The sequence below is a fragment of the Polyodon spathula genome, chromosome 1, assembly GCF_017654505.1.
Source record: "Polyodon spathula isolate WHYD16114869_AA chromosome 1, ASM1765450v1, whole genome shotgun sequence".
NCBI classification, from domain to species: Eukaryota; Metazoa; Chordata; class Actinopteri; order Acipenseriformes; family Polyodontidae; genus Polyodon; species Polyodon spathula.
The window spans coordinates 36,656,974-36,678,133 of record NC_054534.1 but is presented as its reverse complement, the minus strand read 5'-3'; the positions used below and the strand labels follow the sequence as shown (position 1 = coordinate 36,678,133).

The window sequence follows — 21,160 nt, the reverse complement described above, 5'->3', positions numbered from 1 at the left end:
TGGCACTGCGTTTTTGGAGGAGGAGCGGAGGAAGGTGGAAAACGCAAAAACCATACAGATAATGAGTGTTCGACCCAGGGCTCAAATAGGGAGGGTAATTGATAGATTGGCTTGATTAACTAGAGAAGAGTCCCTGCACCTGCTCCCCAAACAACACCCAAAGGTTACAATACAAAATCCAGGCAAAGTGTTCATATCCGATATCAAATACATACTACAGTAACTAATACAGTATCTTCCTTACATTTGGAACCAATACAAGCTACAGATAACTTTGTAAAAAAAAAAAAAACTATCCCCATATTTACTCACTGGTTCCATGTATTCAGTGTCTGAACGGAAATATTAATCCAGAACATCTTTCCTCCCGGTTATCAAACCCAACCCCCTAAATTACAGTTTTGTTCAAAGATCAAAGACATGGGACTTGAAAGTAAGGAGGTTAATGTCTCCAAGTAGGGCTCTCTGAGAGTTGATCTCTCTTGATAATGGATAGGACAGCTGCTCTCTGTGGCAAGGAGCAACAGCCTTTGATATAATGCACAGTATTGCACTCAGGTTTAGGCTTCTGTCATGAGAGAGGGCAAAGACGGAAGGCAGCTGTTAGTTAACTCATATCGGCTCCAACCCAGACTCTTCAAGCAGGTGGCACCATTAGGTTTTTGGCTTGGTGTTTTTGGTCTAACGTGTTGTTAAAGGAGTTAAAAATGCAAGGCAGAGAAAACATATAATAACAAGCAGCACTCACAGATTTGCTCTTTGATGTTAAAAACCAAGAATATATTTACCAATGACAATTTCAACCTCCCGGCTCCATAGGTGCTCAAGATCATTGGATACTCGGCAGCAGTACTTTCCCTGATGACCCAAGGTGACATCAGGTATCTGTTTCCAATAAATAAATGAGAAGGAATTTGCATTATATAATACGTTCAACAGTTTCAGTCATCACTTTACTTACTGTATGCTGGGAAAAAACTGAAGTAAGATAGAATACACTATTTCTACAGCAGCCAAAACTGGCAACAAAATCTTAAACAGATTTTACAAAGGATTTTTTAATAAGTTTTATTTCTATGTAATATACAGTGTCTAGGTCAACATAAATGTAACATACCGTGTATCTCTTCTTGGTTGCATCTTTCAGTGGGGCCCTATTTTTATACCATTGGTATTTGGGAAGGGGCTTCCCCACTGCACCACACTCCAGGTCTAGAGTGTCTCCGATCATCAGCTTCTGAGTTTGAGGTTGGATAGCAATCTTTAGCCGGCCTTCAGTGGAAGTAAACATTGAGCCTAACAGAAAAAAAAGAAAACAAAGTGAAATCTGATATACAGCTATGGCCAAAGGTTTTGCATCACCCTATATAATTAACTAATTTTGCTTCATAAAGTCGAATGAAACCTGCTGAATAATGTTACTTTGAACATATTGAATTATATATTGCTTTGCAGCAAGTAAAAACAAATAACAACTGCATTATTTTATAAAATGTAATGAGTTACCACATTCTCTTACTTGTCTGAAAATGAAACCATTACAGTCAAAGGTTACTGAAAAATGTAGTCAGATTACAGTAATATGTGACTTTTTAATACTGTATGCAATAGTCACACTTAACAAATTGCTTATAGAAGTCCTTGATTAACCCTCAAAGGAACGTGATCGTGTACACATGATCATAGTGAAGTGTCTTTCCGAGCCTACTGGTCCACCATACTTTGCAGTAAAGGTTGGAAACACATAGCATTTGGATAGGGGAGGGATTAAAAAAACTATTATTTTATTTATAAATATTTATTTTGAGAAAATAATCAAGAGTAGTTTCCATTATTGTCTATAAAGATTGAGAAAATAAACATTTATTATGGCACTGTAATTTTACTGTGTGTTCTTATAATAACGAGCATGTTGTAGCTCATTTAGCAATATTTATTCTGTTGTTCTTGCTGTTTGTAAAATACTGCTTTGATAACATAATATTCTACATATATGATTACTGTTTATGTACAGAAATAAATACGCACACAAGAATATCAATTTCCCTTTCAATTCGAATGACAACCATTACCGAATGGGAAGAGCCTCTCTGACCGTCAATCACTGAACATGTATACAAAAGCTGTCCTGTCAGGGCCCTGCTGTGAGAGGGAAGTCCCTCCCACTGCCTGTTGAAAAGGGATGTCCTCACAGTAGCACATCGCCATTTTCTCTCTCATCTCACTGAGACAGATTCGGCACCGGGGAATAGCTTCGAGGCCGTCTACAGCCCGGCACCGACCGCTCTACACGTCGGCATCGACCTCCGCACCGACCTCTTGGCACCGACCGTGCACGTCGCGACGCCGAACTCAGCACCGACAGCGCTCGCCTCGACGCTGATCCCGGCACCGACTGTTTCGGCACCGCTGAATCGTTTTTGAAAGCGTCTGCAGGCTGCTCATCGAGCGCAGCAGCTTAAAACACCTGCAAAGTATGTCGGTCCAGTCGACTGGGTCGTTCGCTAGTTTTCACCAGTCTGACCTGTGTGCGGCAAAACTGCCCAGGCAGGATGAGCACCGATCCTGCGAAAGGTGCCTACGGCCAGAGCACGCGGCCAAAGCACTGGTAGGTGAGCTGGACTAATCTCCATGTCGGAAGTTCTCGAGGAGAACTAAGTGACGAAGAGCAACCCTATCCCCAGCAGAGTCTTTCTCCTCAAGCCATGGGAGAATGAGATCGGCGGCCCAAGAGCCTCCGCAGACGTCATCCAGGATCCCCCCTGCTACAGTGGCCAGGCAACTCTTCCGCACAACTGGGTCACCCTCCCCTTCCCCACCACCGGTACAAAGGCACAGATGCTTCTCAGGGGAGGCAAGATGGTACCATCGGACAGCCCCAGCCCCCACAATCTCGTTCCCCATCCCCTCTGCCTAGACCCCCTAGCCCAGGCAAGCTGTCCTTCATAACGTCTCAGACCCAGCCAGCTCTGTCGGGCAGGCAACACTGGGGAACACCCTGCCGCCCTTGCTACAAGTGTCACAGAGGGAGGAGTTCTGGGCGCTAATGCAGCGTGCAGCTGCAGCCACGGACGTCCCCTTATGCCAGGACTTCCTGGATTTGGTGCGCTCCTCCTGGGGCAACCCAGTGTCTGCACCCTCAATCTCCAGAACAGCAGAGTCTCTGCTTTTGACGGCAGGAGCCCAAGAAGCGGGCCTAGGCGCATTCCCCACTATCGGGGACACGGTCACGGTGTTGGTGCAAGATTCCACTTTCACCAAGGGCGATAAGGACCCAACCTGCCCATCAAAGCCTTGCAGGACAACGGACACGATGCTGAAGAAGGCATATACATCGACAGCGCTGTCTGTGCGAGCAGCGAACGCCATGGCCATACTGGTACTTTACCAAAACCAGTTGGCGGAGAGGCTGCAGGACAGAGCCACAGAGGCAGACACAGGGGAGCTCCAGGCGGTGGCTAAGGCGATGATTGACCTAATAGGGGAGTTAGGTCAGGCATCAGGAAGATCGCTGGCAGCAATAGTGGCCGCTCTCCGGAATTTGTGCGTGACGCTAGCCAAGGTGGCATACGCAACCTGCTGGGGTAAAAGGGTCTGAACACCGCCCTCCACCCCAGAGTAGGCAAGCAGGCAGAGGCAGAGGCAGGGGACCACCACAGGCTAGGGGTAACCGGTTCTCCGGATGGAGACCGAGGCCGGAGCCTAAGAAAGACCCGTCCCTTCCCAAACCCAAGGGAGACCATCTCTGAGGGGTCCCGGCTGCCACCAAACCCCCCCAACCGGATTGACCAATGGCAACGACCGATGGCAAGGCTACACCCAAGACTCCTGGGTGCTATCGACTATGAGACACAGATACACTCTAAAATTCCGCATAGGTCCGCCTTTCTTCAAGGGTGTGCTCCTCACCACCGTTGAACCAGCAAGGGCGATACTCCTTCAACAGGAGATCACCAATCTTCGAAGGAAGAACACTGTACGCTTGGTAAGTCCAAGCAATGCCCTCAGCGGCTTTTACTCCAGGTAATTCCTGGTGCCCAAAAGGGACGGCGGTTTCAGACCAATTATGGACCGCCTCAACTTGTTCCTCAAACAGAGGAAGTTCAACATGTTGACAGCACAGTTATCCTACAGTCCATCCAACCGGGTGACTGGTTCACATCGATCGACCTGCAAGACGCCTATTTTCAAAATATCTGCGCTTCGCCTTTCAAGGCAACGTGTACAAATTCTGCGTGCTGCCATTTGGCCTCTCGCTGGTGCCCCGCACATTTTCAAAGTGCATGGATGCAGCACTGGCTCCACTCAGGCTGCGGAGTATTCGGATCTAAACTATCTGGACAATTGGCTAGTTTGTGTGCAGTCAAAAGCATGCGCAGAGGCGCACATAAAACAGGTCATAGATCATGTGGCGGAGTTAGGGTTCGCAATACATCAACAGAAGAGCAACTTCGTACCGTCTCAGTCCGCAGTGTTCCTGGGGATCAAACTGAACTCTGTGAGCATACTTGCCTCACTGTCAGAAGACAAGATTCAGTCATTGGAGACCACACTCTCCCTATTCAGAGAGGACGCTCTCCTACAGGTCACAGTATATCAAAGGTTGTTGTGGCTGATGGCAGCCGCCTCGAGAATCCTTTCACTAGGGCTGCTGAGAATGCGCCCACTTCAAGCCTGGGTGAATACGCTCAAGGTGCACCCAGTCCAAGATTGGTATCGGCTGGTGCGAGTGTCCAGACAATGCCGGAAGACAATGGACTACTAATGCTACGTCCGGGCAATCTGCGCCTCAGATCTTCCCTCGGATCCCCTCACAGAAGGGAAGTGATCACTACAGACGCCTCCAGCCTGGAAGGGACATTGGCAGCAAGCGTACATAAATGCACAAGAGCTGCAAGCAGTGAGCCTGGCATTATCCCATTTTCTCCAGCAATTAGCGCACAAACATGTGCTGGTCCGGACAGACAATACCACAGTGGTAGCCTACATAAATCACCAAGGCAGCCTGCGCTCACCGGGCCTTCACCACGCAGCGCACAGACTCCTGACCTGGATGCACAGAAACTTGCGTTCCATCAGAGCAGTTCACACCCTCGGTGTGGACAACAAGGTAGCAAACCTCCTGTCCAGAAGAGCTCCAGACAGATCGGAGTGGAGGCTGCATTTTCAAGAGGTGAAACAGATTTGGGAGAGATTTCGACCTGTACGAGTCGACCTCTTTGCCCCTGGCCACAGGGACTATTGTATATGTTCCCTCCGCTAACATTATTACCCCTGACACTAGAGGATCAGGGTGGAGAGAGTACAGGTTTTCTGGTTGCACCAGATGGCCAAGGAGCCCCTGGTTTGCTCTGCTCTCCAACATATTGTCAGAGCAGCCGTGGCAGCTCCCTCTGCACAAAAACCTCCTGAGCCAAGCGGAGGGGATATTATGGCACCCGAACCCAGCCATCTGGGTCTGGCCGTTGAACAGAGCCTTCTATTTAGATGAGGTTTGCCAGATAAGTAGAGACAGTAGTAGTAGAGACACTGCAGTCTGCTAGGGAGCCGAGCACTAGAGCCCAGTACTCATATAAATGGAAAGTTTTCCAAGACTGGTGCCTTGCCGAAGGTGACGATCCTGTGACTTGCACGATTGAGACGATATTAACCTTCTTACATCACTTGTTTGATGCAGGAAAATCAGCGTCCACTTTGAAGGTATACCTGGCAGCAATATCAGTGTGCCATGACAAAACTAACTCTGTGTCCCCTGAGGCACATTTCCTGGCAATGCAATTTCTTAAAGGGGCTCGGAGGCTTCATCCTCCCATGAAAAGTAAGGTCACCAATTGGCTGCCAGACGAGTAAGTGAGTTCATGCACTGTCCATCGATGACACATGTATGGCTTTCACTGGAAGTGACTCGCAGGTAACATTAAGAACAAATCCATCCTTTTTGCCAAAAGTGGTATCCTCATTCCATATTAACCAATCAATGGTTTTGGAAACTTTCAGACATCCCCCGCACGAGTCAGAGGACTGGAGACAACACACGCTATGCCTAGGTCGGGCTCTGTGCTATTATTTGGATAGGATAGTGTCCTGGAGACAGTCCAACCAGCTGTTTGTCTGCTACAGGTCCTGCTCTACAGGTCAGGCCCTATCGAAGCAACGTCTAGCGCACTGGGTGACAGATGCGATACGCTTGGCGAATGAACAGACGGACTTCCCGTTACCGGGGGACATTACGGCCCATTCTACCAGAGGCAACTTTGTGGGCTTTCCTTCATGGCGCCTCCTTAGATGAGTTATGCAATGCTGTTTCATGGACAGGTAGTCAGACATTTGTTTTTACCATAGGTTATTACCATAACCCTGGTTCCCTGAAAAGAGAATGACAACCATTACCCTTTGAGGTCGTGTCCCCAGCTGACCTCTGTTTTTGAAAGAAAATGGTGATATGCTACTGTGAGGACCTCCCTCTTCAACAGGAGGTGGGAGGGACTTCCCCCTCACAGCAGGGCCCTGATAGGGCAGCTTTGGTATATATGCTCAGTGACTGACGGTCAGAGAGGCTCTTCCCATTCGGTAATGGTTGTCATTCTCTTATCAGGGAACCAGGGTTATGGTAATAACCTAACAGTTTCCACTCTAGGGAATTTAATCTGAAGATGGCAAGACGATTAGATGAATCATTGTTGGCAAAAATCAGAATTTGCTGACAGTGATTTAGTTGTTTTAATATAGGTGTTCTCAGTATTATTTATTTTTAAAATAAATGTTCAGTTCTAAATCATGCATTGTGTTTGTTTTTGAACAAAAGGCTCTACATTAATACAATTACTCAGGTGAAAGACTGCCTTGTATTTTGTCCATATTTCAAAATACATGTAAAAAAACTTTCAGGGAGTGTTGCAGGGTCCTTCGGGTAACAGAAATCCATGTTTTGTGTCTTTAGAAGAAGTTTTTATGGCTTCCGAAGTACTTTATAATGTTCCACATGGTGTTCAGAAAAAAGGACACCAATTCCTACTACTGTAGAAAATTGATTTTTTGGTGATGTTTTTTTATTTTTTATAGGAAGAGTCAAATATTTCTCCACACAGTACATTAAAGGTCCACATTTAATGGAGCGTGTCACTCACCATAACCTGCAGTTACATCACATACTTCCAGCTGCGCCCACTGGCTGAATTGAAAGGATCCTCCAGAGTTTACTCTGCAGATATAGAAGCCTGAATCATTTCCATGGACAGGGTTGAAAACCAGCTCTGGGGAATTCCCATGTGGAACCTACAGGACATGGAAGAAACAAAGACAAAACGTATAATTATAGACTCAGCACAGCTGAGATTTCTTAAACACGATTCTGGTTTCAAAACCAGATGCTGGAAATTACACAAAGGTAAAGATAAGAAGCAAACAAGGAAGAACATGCCTCATAGTTGTCATAGACTACTGTTTACTGTTTTTATAGTCTCCATTACCAACTTATTTTTTGTTTTGTGGTATAAAAATAATTGGCCCTGAATTGGTTTCTGGGTTTTCCTTGAAAGGTGAGAAATGTGAATGTGAAGAGGCTGTTCTGTTCATTGAGATGTGTTCATTTGTACCACACAATGAAACCCAGGGCAGCTTTTTATGACCCTGGTGTTTTAGTGGTAGCAATGTTACCCAGTAAGCTATTCCATACATTTTCTTTGATCATAAAAAGCGTGTCCTCTTGTACTACTTTTTGTGATGACTTACTGTTGTAATATTTAGAATTTTATAAAATCCTCCTGTAATGGTATATAGGTGTGTGACAGGGTATACCTCTCCCCTGTGTGTATTTTGTATTTGTTGTATTATGATTTAAATGTATTGTTTAATGTTTAAAACACGATGTGTGTTATTATTTCTTTACAGCATGAATGGGGTTAAAATCCCACATCCAGCTAAATCTTGTGTGTAATGTGGCCATCTCCCATAAATCAAGTAATTACCAATTGGGAGATGGCCACATACATAAAAGCGAAACAGCTGCTCCTGTTGGGTTGATGAGAGCTGGAGCTGGAGAAAGGAGACGGAGTGACAGTAAGATCTTTAAAGTAACAATTGCTACTCGTGCTGGCTTTAAACCAGCACGATACTTGTTTTGTTTGTTTGTTGCTTTATTATAGTTTTATTTTTGTATAGTGTTTTTGTTTCTGTTTTGTTAAAACCTTTTATTTATAATAAAAACGAGCGCATTTGCGACTCATCCTGTGTATTTCCTGGTCTGACATCACCCTTAAGAACATCCGTGTGACAAGAAGGCCTGGTGGTCCAGTGGTTAAAAGGGACTTATTACCAGGAAGTTTTACGTTCAAGCCCAGCTCAGCCACTGACTCATTGTGTTCGACCCTGAGTAAATCACTTAACCTCCTTGTGCTCTGTCCTTCGGATGAGATGTAAAACTGAGGTCCTATTGTAAGTGACTCTGCAGCAGCAGTTGTAAGTCACTTTGGATAAAAGAGCCTGCTAAATAATAATAAATAATAAGTAGACCATTGTAAAATATAAGTTTAAGGGTGTATCCTAGAGATAGTTCTGGCAGCTGAAACTGAAAAAAAACTTTCATTAAAAAAAAAAAAATGCACCAAAGTTCCCTGTGATGTTGTTGTATCGGTTATTTGTGATGTAAGATTACCAATTTTGCTATATTTCAGAGTTTAAGGTTTATTGGAATTTCGGAGAAATCGCAGAAGTTGGCTGATGATTATTTATTTTCATTTTCTCCGTTGTTATGACCTTTCCTAGTGGCACTCAAACATACTGAAACTTGAACTGTTACCAAGGACAGCAAACAAAATATTAACTACTAATACACCCACCAGTTTGGATTTATGTAGTCTGGCTGTTTTTAAGACCTAGTTTTACTGGAGTTAATTACACTTGAAAATTAATGGAAATCAAGCAGTTAGGAACTGAGACAGTAATTTCAGCATGCATGACACCCATGGACGTCCACATAATTAATTATGGGGGGTGAGGGCAAGGTGTTTAAATGTAGTCAGGTAACATGGTTTTGTATTGCATAATAATTCTTCTAAGCCTCATTTACATTAACAACTTAGACTTAAGTCCGGGGTGGGGGGCAGGGTTCTATTCGTAATTTTATTTAACTATAGATGCTCAGAAATGTAATGTTGGTATTTTTTTATATATGTCGTAATGATGCTCCACTGTGACAGGCAATGGCTGAGCGGTGGCGTCAGGCCAGAATGAGGAAGAACACACAGGTAACTGCAGTTGCAAAAAGACGCGCTGCGCACCATTTATTAAACAACAAAAAATAAATATTTAAACAAAAATAAACGCTTACAGAGCCCAGAAAATAAAAGGTTGAAACAAAACAAATTGCGAACACAAAACAGACCTTATTTTTTTACTCTCCTCTCCCGCTCTCGTTCAATCCTCTGAACACCCCCCCCCCCCCACACTTAATTAATTCAGAAGATGGCCACCTTCTGCACGGGGTTTTCAATCATTCCTGGCAGAGGACGCGCTACTAACTCGCCTCTGCCAGAACACATACAAAACAAAAACAATAACAAACCAAACCACACGGCTACACCGTCATATATAAATACATAAATAAATATAAAAACAATAAATAAGTCATAATAAACAAACACAAAACAGACTCCACAGGGCCAGAGGGGGAAACCCTGTTCTAAAAATAAACACTGGACAGGGCTGCTTGCCCTGTTACAGCCTCATATACTGCAACACTGGAAAACTGCTTAATATTATAGAATATCAACCATAGGCGATTTTCAATCAAAGGTTCAATGAAAGTTTTGTTCACTCAGAACTGGACCCACAAAAGGCTTTTTTTTTTTTTTTGGTGTATGGCAATAGTACAGGTGCATAGCCTTCTAAAAGAAAATAAGTAGGAAAATATGTTTCAAAACCGGTGATAATTTGCTGGAACTGCAGATGAGGGGGGCGTCAGTTTTTGCTGAAGTACACTATCACTTTCTTTCTTAATAACAACATTCTATACTAGTAACGTTCCTCACTCCTGCGTGAAAGTGTATTCCAGTACAGTGCTCACCTCTTCTTTGCTTTTAAACCACTGGTACTGAATGTTGGGATGTCCTGCAGCATGGCAGCCTAGTCTCACAATCTGACCAGCTAGCACTGCCTGAGACTGCGGCTGAATGAGGATTTTTATTCCTGTAAAAAAACAAAGCAACCAAATATCAATTGTAATTGTTTCCACAGTGTTTAAGTCCTCTAGCACAGACTACATTGGTAGCCATGATTACTGCTTTCACAATAATATATTATTTCCATCATGGAGGATATCAAACCCTGTATATCCTCAATGAGACGACAGTGTCAGGAAGTGATCAAGGCAAAGAGGGGACCCACCAAGACAAATTGCTGTCTATCTTCATCATACTGTAAGTAAGGCCTTTTTTCAGTTTTTACCTGTTTATCAACAATCAGAGTAAGTAATAGTAAGAAAGTAATACATGTTAACTAAATGTGTTTTTTTATGTAATGTTATAGAGAAAACAAAAAAAAAAAAAAACAAATAAGCCAGCTGTTACTGCTTTATACATATTTGAGCTCTTAGAGTTTCTAACATAAAAGCAGAAATTAAATTACAGTAATCTGTCACGTATCCGAGTGCGGTGGAACCAGAGTAAGGGTGGATATGTAAAAAGTTGATTCAATTAATCCCGTTTTAAATACCATTATACACAGCTGTAACAATGACTATATTCACACAATTATTGTTTTGAAATTCAGCTCCCCTAAATCCCTTGCTTAGAAAGATACAGGGTATTAATGCTTGCAACAGGGTAGCCATCTGCCGTGTGGATGCGTGCAATCACTGCTGAGGTGAAACGCAGAAATTCTCAACAGAGGTTGAAGTTGATACGCCCCGCAAGTAAATATGATTTATTTACTTATCAGCACAGTGAACAGCTCAAGTGATACCACCAGCAATGGTAGCACACGGAGTACATACAACAGAGTGTACGCAAACTTTGGTGGGATGTGCAATGTCTGTTCAATAATACATTAACTCCAGCTACTCGCCCGGCTGTCGGTGGTTTCAACTTGCTTACTCACTCTTTGGTATGCAAACCAAGAGAGAGCAGGTAGGGGAGAGTAGTTCTCGAGAGGCAGAGGAGGAGAGAGAGTATGAGAGTAGAGGCTCTCTCTCTCTCTCTCTCTCTCTCTCTCTCTCTCTCTCTCTCTCTCTCTCTCTCTCTCTCTCTCTCTCTCTCTCTCTCTCTCTCTCTCTCTCTCTCTCTCTCTCTCTCTCTAACACACAATAGCGAATTTCAGCTTCTTTAGCCCAGTTGGCTTTGGTTTTGCAACAGCCCTGAGGTGAATAAATTAAACATTTTTATACCTGATCCCTGGTTGGAACACACCTACCTGCATATCTGGTAAGCACATACAGCAGGCAGGCTCTCCCAGGAACGTCACGTTTTGTTAATCAATTATAACAAATATGCACCTTTTACAATATAATTTACATAACAGCAAAATGCGTAGGTGTATACAGGAGGGATAAAGTTAAGAAGGTAACTGGTACTGGCAACAAAAGTTAAGAAGGTAACTGGTACTGGTACAGTACTGACCTGGGGGCTTTAAACACTGGATAGCTTCTACGTGGCCCATTGCCTCAAGGAACACCAGGAGATATTTGACAGTACATCCTTGGTCACCCAGCAGCCACAGCAAACTTCGAGATGGGCTGCCCTCCAGCTCAAGCACTTTGAGGGAACAGTTTTCCATGTCATTGCCACTGTAAATGAGTAATAATTATAAGCTTTGAATTAAAAGTTTATTAAACTCTCAGATAAGGCTTGCATATAGCTAGTTGTAATCAACATAAATTCAGCACTTGCCCTGGAATGCATCACAGGTCATATAATTGGGTTGTGACACTCAAAGTGTAAACTGGATAGTGAGGAGACATGGGGGAACAGAGTGAAACCTGTTTGTTTAACCTGAAGCAACTAATACTCTAGGGGATGGGCGTGAAAAGGGTGTAGGAGAAATCTTGTGACAGTGTCTGTATAGATATGGGACATCCCAAGCTGCATTGAGAGTCATCATAACCTCCAGTGCTGCTAACCTAACCTCCAATGGAGAGGTGAATATACTTATCTAACCATTGTTTAAAAGCCAGTTAACTACTTTCATTCACCTAAAATAACCTCCATTGCCGCTGGGCAGAACCTGCAGACTCCACTCAACATGGCTGCCAATGTAGAGGTGAATATGCTGATCTAACCACTGCTTAAAAAACACATTCCTGACAACAATATAGAACATTTTGTACGTCACATGTAGACATCACCTCACTCTGAAGCGTCTGTCATTCCCAGCTATTTCCCCAAGTTTACGCCATCCTTTTTTGCTGTTGGCCTTGTCCAGCAATTCACTTAGTTTCTTCAAGATAGGCTCATTCAGAGCATTTATGTTTAAGGAATTAAACTGGTAGGAATCTGACATCTCAACAAAAATAAGCACCCTTGAGTCCAAACCAGGGGTTTCAATCCGTGTAAACAGGGGTCAGGAATCGTTCTGTAATAAAAAAAATACATAAATAAATAAATAAAAATTGTCTTATCAGATCTAATGGTTTGTATCATTCCATGGAAAAATAAAAAGAAGTCTCACCTTTTTTCTCACTCTATTTTTTTGCCAGAGAAATTCTCCTTCCAAATGCAAATAACTTAATTAATATTAAAATATGGGAGGGTATATTTAAATATTTGTGTCTCAGTTCCAATTTGGCCTTGCGCAAACACTGATATCGTACAGCTTTCTGAAACTGGGTTTCCATGACGTTTTTAGGTTCTGTTAGAACACTGAAAGTGCAGCTTGCCTCGTTTGGCCACCAACAAAATGAAAAAAATCCATGGGACAAAATACTAGAAAAATCTACTTGCCCCCTCCCCATCACACACAAAAGCAGTAAAATATAACTTGGACTTGGTTTTATTTAACAGAGAATCAAACAATTAGTGATTAACAGAGGGAGATCTAGCCGTGTAGCTTGATGGGTTCACTAAATTGTTAGTGAAAAGATACACAAATGGTTCCCTGGGACCCCGCTTCACCTCAACAAATTTATAACTTATTTAAGGAAATGTTCCTTAAAGTGCAGTTTGGAAAACATTTGCTGGTAAATATAAGAAACATACTAAGAGTACAGCTATAATAAGCAATACTTGCGAGTTGTTCAAATATAAAAATAGCTTCTGCCTGTTTTTTTCCCTACGCCTTCTCTATGAGTCCAACTCCCGATGTACAGGTGTTTTAGTTTGTTACATCACAGATATGAAATCATTGCCAACTATTACTGCTGCTTTGTGAAATTCTGATTTTTCTTGATGTTCTTTCAGTTTTGTAACTGCTGAACCCCAGATTGTTAAAGGACTGGTGTATAACCTGTCAAGTTTCTCTGCATTTTGTATTTTGTTTTTCTACCAAAATACACGCAGTATTTACAGTAGGCTCCACCAAATTCAGCAAAAACAAAACGTTTTTTTCTTTTGTCTATTTTTATTATATACTTATTCAAACAGTGTACAACATTTTACAACTGTTTTTCCTCATCTAACATCTTGCCCCAGTGGCTAACTGGAACACTGCTGGAGCAGGGTGATCCTGGTTTCATACCCTGGTTTATTTAATTTTTGGGGGGAGGGCAACATTCTTTCCCTGCACTACTCTTAATGAAACATAAATACATACATGAATTAATACATAAACACATATTTAGCAAATATGTGCGCAGCCGCTATTGCTATGGCAAAAATTACAGCGTTAACGAACCGCTGCGAAAGTGCACAAAAACATGATTTAGAAATCAGGTCTCATGCGTGGGCTAACACACATCAAATAGCGAATCATGTGACCTGCCAATCAAAGCGCAGTGGGGGGAGTAAGGTTACAACCAATAAGGATTCAACATTCCATTTGAAGAGCACCTGTGAGTCTGCAATAGCGAACAGAAGGTATTTTGAAACCAAAAAAATAAGACAAAAGTGCAATTTTATTTTGTCCAACAGCCCAAGTGAAGAGGATGACCAAACCCCTCAAGCAAGGCTACAATTTTTAGCAGCCTAGAGGAGAGTGAATATGAAATTTTAAAAAAGTGATCTATAAGCAGAATTAAGTTACATAATTTTTGTTTTGTTTCACTTGCTGAGCGAGCGAGGTCAAAACATTTACTGTCGCTGCCTTTATTATAAATGCCTTACTTTTAAAAAAAAACATACTGACGGTATGCATTTGAGTCTTAACAAGAACTAAGTCCGCTTTTTTTTATTTATTTTTTTTTTTTTTTATTGGTCCGCATGCGTACCTGCGTACAAGTTATGTGAACCCCTGTCTAAAAGGCTTTGTCTGACCTGCTTGGCACTTGCAGCATCTACAGTCCAAACACTGGGGCTTCATCATCCATTACGATGAGCTAAGTTGTTTAAAACACAACAAGCCAGGATGATATTGCTAACCTTCTGAGGAGTGTACTGTAGTGTTCCCTCAGAGACATCCAAACATCTGAATCACACTTTGAGGATTTCAAATGTTCGCTCAGCTACAGTAAGGTTTTTCCCTATCAACCAGCCTCTCAGACTGTCATCCCACTGAAATGCAGCTGCCACCTGCAAATTAGTGAGGATTAACAAGTCAGGAGCGGAGCAACGATAGTTTGCATAGATATTTGTGATGTAGTTGCTGGCATCACAGATCACACACTACTTGCACGTTGGTGCACGTAAATTAGAGCTATAATAAAACGGCATGCTCTCCGAATGTCTCCTTCCAGGTCAGCCTGAAGCATTTGACAGATGTCGGTGATTGTTTGCCTGTTGAGGCAAAATTTGTGCATATATTGTGTGTCAGACAGGCTCCTCTGACTCATTTGTCTGGCCATATAGAAATTACTACTAGTATTATTTATTTCTTAGCAGACGCCCTTATCCAGGGCGACTTACAATTGTTTACAAAATCACAGTACAAAGTATGACATTATAAAATATAAAATATCACATTAATCCACTGTGCCCATGTCGAATGCTAACGCAGACTTGCCAAGACGCAGACTTTAATACTGTATCATATTTTAATACTGTATCATATTTTGCCTATTGCCTATACCTATTGCCTGTAATAGTTTGTTTAATTTCTGTAAGTCGCTTTGGATAAAAGTGTCTGCTAAATAATTAAATAATAATGTCTGAAATTAAAAAAGATGTTATCCCAAAAGTGATTGGCTACTCTTAATTAAGTAACTTAATTAACTCGTAATTACGCTGCATGACTGTAAAATGACCAGCCTGTATGTAGAAAATGTGCAGTTTATTTACATATGTTAAGAACACATAGTATTTTATGTCATCTTGTTTGTCCAAATCAATACGTGTATTTAATGTTTAAAATGCGTACTAAATAACACGTTTTTGACCCGGGCGGCCTTCCATACATAGATCACCCCTAGTTTGTCGCTTTGGATAAGAACGTATGCTAAATGACTAACAATAATAATAATAATAATAATAATAATAATAATAATAATAATAATGTGGCACTGAAACGTAAATATTCACCCGTAATGGAATTCTACTGAGAGAATCACACAATACAACCGGCTTTAATCTCCCTTTGCCAAAGCATGTGGTCTTTATCAGTGACTATGTCAACAACAACTTTTGGCACCAAGAGTGGAATGTTTTTGTTTTTGTTTTTTTACTAGATTTCTGAAGTTATGTACCAACCTCATACTGTACTGCTCTAGGTTTTGGTGATCCATGTTCTAAGTGTGGAAAGAATGGAGGGGATAGGCCAGTGCCAGCGTGGCTCAATTAAAATTTTACCATTTGTCAAAATTTATGAAATTCCATGGACAAAAGTTTATCATCTTACTGAGTCGCTTCTGTGGTCAAGTAACTTTTGCTACGAAATTGTAATTTTAATTTAACCGTTTTTAATTTAAAGTAAATTAGTTCCTTTGTAATTGTTTTTTTGTTTTTTTAAATCTTTACTCTCTATACATTTGCTACTGTGTGCTCTACTTGATCAGAAAGGAGAAAGAAGACCTTGCTTGTTTAGTCACAGTTTACTCTCCTGGGATACAAGTTCTGGTTTATGATTCAATAATACTTTAACCTTGAATGTCACAAGTATTTTTATATTGCCTAATGGTATTCTGATATGCGAATTTAAACATTAAAAGCATACATTCATACATATTTTTCCCAAAGGCAAACAGAATGGTCAAGGACAAAACGCAAGTTTGGAAAGCCAAAAGAGGCCTTTTTTTAATTTCTGTAAACAAAACTTGAACATATACCATTTTACTTCAACCGTTGTCCTTTCAGTGTTTTATTATACCTTGTCAATTACAAGTACAACAATTACTGTACAATGTAGCTACGCTCAAATACTAAATCGCCTGCTTGCATTCATTGTATTAACTTTAGATAGCCCCTTTAGCGGTTGTTCCAGCCATGGCTGACTGTCCTTTTTTATAAAGATATTTATACTGCTGGCTCTGAAGCTTTGCACGAGATGCCCACTTTCATAGAAAACACACAACGCGCCAAAATAACTATTCAAATTGTTTACAAGTAGGACCCTTAGATACATTCATACCTATATTTTAATGTACACGATGAGCTGATATGTGGAAGGCGTTTTCGGCCCCAGACTACAGAAACCCATAGCTCATCACGCTTCCTTTAGATAACATCAAGCATCGCCTAAATTCTTTCTTATTGTGCAATAATAATACTGATGGGTCAATTTACTTTGACATTTCCTGCAGTCAGAATGTTAAATAAATCTAACTACCGGTATATAATCTGGTGTCAGAGACATGGGAGTTGCAGTCAACGGCTAAATAATAATAATAATAATAATAATAATAATAATAATAATAATAATAATAATACTGTTACGTTGATATTGTGTTGCCGCAACGATCTAAAGTAATACATTCTACCCACTTGTATCTTTACACTCCATAATCAACACACAAGCATCACTGTTATTTTCGTTCCTAAATCTATAATACAACGAGGACAAATTATATCACAATTCACCAAGTATTAAATAGTATTTATAATGGGCACAACATTCTTTATCCACTATGCACTCCTTCACAGTGGCTTACTTTATCTTTTAGGTCATACATATTTAATAATCAAAACTAACTTAAAAGACAGAAGGTAAACGTGAAAAAAAAAATACTAAAACATAAAAAAGTAAAAACAAACAAACATATCACTTACAGTACCTTACAAATCGACATTATAGGTAAGACAACTATTGGAATCCGTCGTTAATCTGTGCTGTAGGTCCTTTATTGTGATTGAGTATTTTCAAAAAGGAGAATGTAGGGGGAGTTACTTCCTGGTAGTGTATACATGCATACTGTTTTACGTAAAAGCACACGACCTTTTGCAGATGCGGCGCTGGAGTGCCAGGTGCCTTTGCACGCTACTGTTAGGTGAACACAACGAGCTACGCAATATGCTATTAACTTCTCTACCGTATAACTTAATTCCCCAATCACATATTCATTAATATTCGTCACTACAAGGAAGGAAAACTGATAGAACACAATTTTTTTTTGTTGTTTTTTGTTTTTTCACTCAAACACACACACACACACACACACACACACACACACACACACACACACACACACATACACACATATATATATATATATATATATATATATATATATATATATACACACACACACACACACACACACACACACACATACACACACACAAACGTGTGTGTTTGTGAGTTTTCAAAAAGTCAACCCCTTTGTTAATTAATGGATACTAAAAAAAATACCAGAAACCACTGTTTTTGATGAGATCAAATTGGCGTTGTATACCAAGTTGTAGAAACAGTTGAGTGAGTGATAGTGTTACCCTTAATTCGCTATATATTAAATATCACATCCTTATATTAGTCTATTATCCCTTTATGCTAATTTGCTGTATTAATTTAACTGTTTTTGTGCACTAAGCAACTAAGCCATAGTCACGTCTTCGTTTTTATTATACTTTATCCAAACATGTCTTAAGTGACTAATTCGGATGTTCTTCAAATACATTGAGTTTCATGCAGATCTAATTTACTATCAGGAAGAAACAAGGAGGAATGACTCGAACATTGTTTCACTTCTTGGCTACTTGTTTGCCCTAATCTATCAACAGATAGCTCTGCCCAGACACATACTATGAACAGAATGGAATGCAATCAATTGTCTTAGTTGTGGCAATATCCTGTAGTAGTTTTCTCACATCATTTACTTTTGTTTATTAACTGATTACAGTAAAGATGGTTAAGAATGATTTCAGTTTTGAAAAGCATGTAAAAACAATACAATACAATTTGTGTGATGAATCTAAATTTATAGTAAAGCAACATAAAATGTGAAAAATTACTACAGTACATCTATAACTACAGTATTTTACCACCAGGTGGCAAAATTGACTTCAGGAAAAAAATTAATAAACCAAAGCAATAAACCTTCTTAAGGGGAAGTGATGTTACAGTTTAATCCCAAAGTGAAATCTTTGCGATTCAAAATAGGAAACGAAAAATCTTTCAGTATTTATAATGATTTTTATTTTTTTAAATTGACCACACATAATTCTAAGATAAAATGGACCACGGTTTTATCGAGTTTACTCCAGTCTTTAATAAACATCTGTTTTTTTTTTTTTAAAAAAGAGTAAAACACCTTTTTAATGTACAAAACTGAAATCAAACGCCTAAGTCATGTGACTGAAATTCCCTTATGCAACTTAGCAAATTGTTTGTTTCTTAGTTTTGTACATTACTAAGCTTTTGAAATGAAGGCCCAATATGTTTATAAGTGATCGTACAGTGCTGTTTACCCCAGTTGAAAATGTAGGTACCCTAATATAGACTTGGGGTGTTAAGTGTCCTGCAATAACACATGTTGACAATATCATCTAACAGGTAACTTGGGGAAAAGTTCAAAATAGATTCAGGCACCCATGTTGACACCAATGTATCTGCGTTCTGTATATGATCACTCAGTGTTTCATGTGCTGTGTGGATGAAAAACAGGGATGTAAGTACAATATATTCTCTTACTTGTGAATCATTATGTTTGTATGTCAGTGAACAGGATGTTTGTTGTGATTTGTAAACGCATAGTCTGTATTAAAAAAATAAATAAAATTAAAAAATGATATTGCAAAAGTCTACCAGAAGCCATAATCGTAGTACAGTATTTCAAGTTGGATTTTGACATGTGAATTTTTTCAATTTGGTCAGTTTTTTGTTAAGTATATGGAAAACTACAAAGCGGTGTGTAATTGAATATATTAACAAAACATTATTTAGCAGGTTTCTTTCCACTTTATGAAGCAAAATCTGTTCATTCTATAGGGTGATATATAGGGTATATATAGGACAGCTGGCTCTTTCAGCTAATATATGTACATATAATCAGTGGACTTTGATTGTGCAATTAGTTTGTTACTTGTTAATGATACATCATTTTATATTTCCTTGTTATCTATATTGTTCTCAAATGTTATGAGTTTTATTTTAATACACAGCAAATGGTACAACTTTTTTTCTTTTTTTCTCACTTTTGAACTTTTATATTTCTAAGCATGTATTAGAATGCTTTTGTCCTTTGCTTACTTACATCACAACTGGGCTTTCTTGTCCTGGTATTGAGGAGTCACAGTTTGTGGGGATCCATGTTGAGTGTACAAGGTTTACAATGGTGTTCCCTTTTGAGATTATTAGAATTAATGTTTTAGTCTGGGAGGCTTCATCAATCTGATCTTCAGAAAATCAGTTTTGACTAAAACATGACTGTAGAGGTTAACATATAGTCCTCAGGACTCAGACCAAACTGGAAAAGAGGCATGTAGAAATATGGTATCTTGCAGATCCTGCTTGTTGAACATGTATTAGCTGGGTGGTAACACTTTACATGAAGTGTATTTACATAGCAGTGACTTAGTAAATACATATGTAATTACACAATTACAATGTTATTATGCATAGTAAATGTACTTATTGTGATGTAGTTTTTTTTTTTTTTTTTAAAGTAGTGAGTAGTTGGTTCTTGATAAAATAAGTGCACAGTCCTTTTCTTCAGATATAAGTTTGGTTTATTCAATATATACAGGTTTAACAAAAACAAAAAGAACACTCAAAGCAAAACAGTACAGATCAAACTTTCATATGCAAACTGCACGGTACAAAACTTAAGTTCAAAGTAAAACATAACAGAACAAAATAATACAATGCAATACTGTAGGCAATGCAATCCTCCAGGACTTTCTTGATCGACAAGTCTCCAGTACTAGTCTTAATGAAAGAGAGAAGTAAGCTGAGCTGAGTGTACCTTGATTAAGTAGCCACTGACCTCAGCCCCACCCTCCTTTCTTTGTGGGTTCAATCACCCTGGGCAACCCCCTGTGGAGAGTCTCCTGTACATGTCTTAAAGAAAACTGGTTCTGGCTCACACTGCCTAAGATGGTGTTATCTTGGTGTGGCCCTTTGTTCTTTTATGCTTAACCTATGTTATCTCTTGAGCGCATCAATTCCTCCAGCAATGTGCGATTGTTTTTATTCCAGCAGTCAGACGGTCATTGGCAGTGCAATCTTCTAATCTAGCATTTACCAGTTACTATACCTCCTCTGATAATCTCCTTTGAAAACTAACAGTGTACAAACCTGCAAACACATGTATCTTATATTGCATTCAAACTTCTTTCCATGTTATCCAACAATGTGTAAATTAGCAGTTCGGTCTAAAATAATATACTAGTGGCCTATTTTAGTAATCAAAAATGTATTAACCTGATTTTTCATTTAACTCATTGTGTTGTGTTTTTTTTCTGTAATAATGTTAATAAGAGGGTCAAAAATCACTCCTAGCTGTATTAATAAAGAGTTAAAGAGTCCGCTGCTGCTTAGGTTATTAAAATGGACCTTTAGCTGCTCTGTTCTATGTGCCTAAAATACTTTAGAGTTTGCTTTTTACATCCAGCTATAGGGACTGAGCTTAATGCAGCCAAAGTACAACAGAGAACCCGTACTCATGATTCTCCACCATCATCCTGATTTGCATATTGTTCCTGTAGTACAA

General features: G+C 40.0%; 1 protein-coding gene across 3 annotated transcripts in view; it reads right to left on the bottom strand.

The window, feature by feature from the left end:
• Positions 1-17,397, bottom strand: part of malt1 (MALT paracaspase 1) — a 51,938-nt gene extending 34,541 nt beyond the window's left edge. For 2 of the 3 annotated variants that reach the window (XM_041254448.1, XM_041254468.1), the window contains exons 1-7: positions 17,288-17,397; positions 12,338-12,564; positions 11,613-11,779; positions 10,064-10,185; positions 7,128-7,275; positions 1,118-1,296; positions 789-885 (exon numbers count right to left, since the gene is read on the bottom strand). In XM_041254448.1, coding sequence (XP_041110382.1) covers positions 789-885; positions 1,118-1,296; positions 7,128-7,275; positions 10,064-10,185; positions 11,613-11,779; positions 12,338-12,492 — 868 coding nt within the window. In that variant the 5' untranslated portion in view covers positions 12,493-12,564; positions 17,288-17,397. Of the gene's footprint in view, positions 1-788; positions 886-1,117; positions 1,297-7,127; positions 7,276-10,063; positions 10,186-11,612; positions 11,780-12,337; positions 12,565-17,282 lie in introns of all 3 variants that reach the window. The other variant, XM_041254458.1, reaches the window with a different exon arrangement.
• Between the last annotated feature and the right edge of the window lie 3,763 nt (positions 17,398-21,160).